This window comes from Trichomycterus rosablanca, chromosome 22 (assembly GCF_030014385.1).
Source record: "Trichomycterus rosablanca isolate fTriRos1 chromosome 22, fTriRos1.hap1, whole genome shotgun sequence".
NCBI classification, from domain to species: Eukaryota; Metazoa; Chordata; class Actinopteri; order Siluriformes; family Trichomycteridae; genus Trichomycterus; species Trichomycterus rosablanca.
In genome coordinates this window covers 8,909,759-8,911,741 of record NC_086009.1, presented here as the reverse complement: position 1 = coordinate 8,911,741, position 1,983 = coordinate 8,909,759, and the positions used below count along the sequence as shown (strand labels likewise).

The 1,983-nt window shown below is 38.8% G+C and overlaps 1 protein-coding gene across 1 annotated transcript; it reads left to right on the top strand.

Moving 5' to 3' along the window:
* The first annotated feature begins 633 nt into the window (after positions 1 to 633).
* rprml (reprimo-like) lies at positions 634 to 1,100 on the top strand. The gene has a single exon (XM_062984809.1). The coding sequence runs from the start codon at positions 634 to 636 to the stop codon at positions 943 to 945; it is 312 nt and encodes a 103-aa protein (XP_062840879.1). The 3' UTR covers positions 946 to 1,100.
* The last annotated feature ends 883 nt before the right edge of the window (positions 1,101 to 1,983 follow it).

Below are 1,983 nucleotides of genomic sequence, written 5' to 3'. Positions count from 1 at the left end.
ATTCACACACTGGACCACCTGGAGGAAACCAATGCAGACACAGGGAGAACATGCAAACTCCATAGATAAAGGACTCTGGGGAATCAAACCCAAGTCCTTCTTGTTGTGAGGCAACACCACTACCAACAGTGCCAAAAAATATATAATTTTTACGTTTAAAAAGGGAAATCACTTTATTCCTCAATTTTATTGTACATATACACTGATCAGTCAAAACTTTATGGCCACTTCCCAAAAATGTGCATATTTCTAGTGGCTATTTCTATGCACGTCGTGCTCAGGGTTATATTAAATGTTGGGCTGATGCTGGTTAACTCGTAGTTCACATGTTGAATGCAGCAGATTTTGGCAGGCAGGCAGGCAGACCCTAAACTGCCTCCCTCTGAGATCCCTCTCTCACTCACCCTCTCTTCTCAGTCTCTCAGTAAAGCGATGAGACTATGAGATGCGCATGAAGGCACGGAGCGCATTTCTGTCCTATACTTTTCTCACTGCGCGTTCTGAGGAGGAGACGGCTGGACTTTTTGCGTCTTCTACAGAACGAAAAGTTAATCCGGGTGTTTTTGCGGACTTCTGACGAGCTTTTAAATGAGACTGCGGGAGCAAAAGTGTTGAAGTTTATATATTAACAGTATGAACGCCACGCTGTTGAACGGTACACTGTTTGCGCACGGTGCGCTCCTGAACAGCAGCCAGCAGGTGAGCGCTACAGACGCCGGCGGTGCGGGCGGAGGTTCTCTGGTCCTCGAGCAGGATGAGCGCAAACTTTTCGTTACCCGTGCGGTGCAGATCGCCGTGCTGTGCGTGCTCTCTCTAACCGTCGTCTTCGGGATCTTCTTCCTGGGCTGCAATCTTATGATCAAGTCCGAGAGTATGATCAACTTTCTGGTGAAGGAGAGGCGACCCTCGAAAGAAGTGGAGGCCGTGATGATCGGACTTGGTTAGCTGCTCCGACGCGCAAGAGCTCGGGAACTGAATTGCGCATCAGGTGCGCCCGACTGCGGCGCGCCGGGTCTGGTCTTGTGCAGTCAGTCAGTGGATATGCAACCCGTCCGTCTGTCCTTTTTATCAGAGACTCCAGACTCTCAAGTGTATTTTTTTCTGTGTCTTTATAATGTTTGACACACGTGGAATTTGCACGCTCAATTTTTTATGAATGCCATTGCCTTGTAATGTATTGTTTGATACATAATTGTGTAGCTTTTTGAACTTTTTGGATAGTCAGTGTAAGAATGTGAGGCAAAAAGTGGAACACGTATGTCCATGTTTACATATTTTTACCTCGAATGCAAAAAAAGAAGACTTATTTCAGTTTTTATACCCACATGGAAGGTAAATGTGTGTAGAGCAAACTTAAACGAGGCGTTTTGCGCCACTATCATAGCACAATTTTATGTAATTGATTAAAATATGAATAATAGTACAGTATAAGTAATTGAAGCTTTTTATAACTTTTGAAGATGGCAGATTTTTCCAGTTGAGAACCAAATAAAACAAATGTTACCAAAGGGGTTCAATATATATATAGTATATATATATAGTATTTAAATTTCCAGAAATATATATATATATATATATATATATATATATATATATATATATATATATATATATATATATATATATATATATATATATATATACATATACAGTATATATATATATATACATATATATAACAATTTAAAGAGGAATAGTCATACATGTAGTAATTTAGATTGTATTTGACACTTGATCTTTACATATACCATGTGGGGACACATGCCAACACATGTATATGGAAGGTTTAATGTATAAAAGTACCAAAATGCAAATTTTTTTTTACTACCATAATCATATGTATTTTATCTGAAAAGGTAATGCATAAGTACATGTACTTTAAACATATTTATAAACATATACTGCTGTACTTTTATAAAATATGTACTTTTAAATGTTAAACACTATGGGTACCAGTACTCGGTGACATAAAGTAGAGTATCT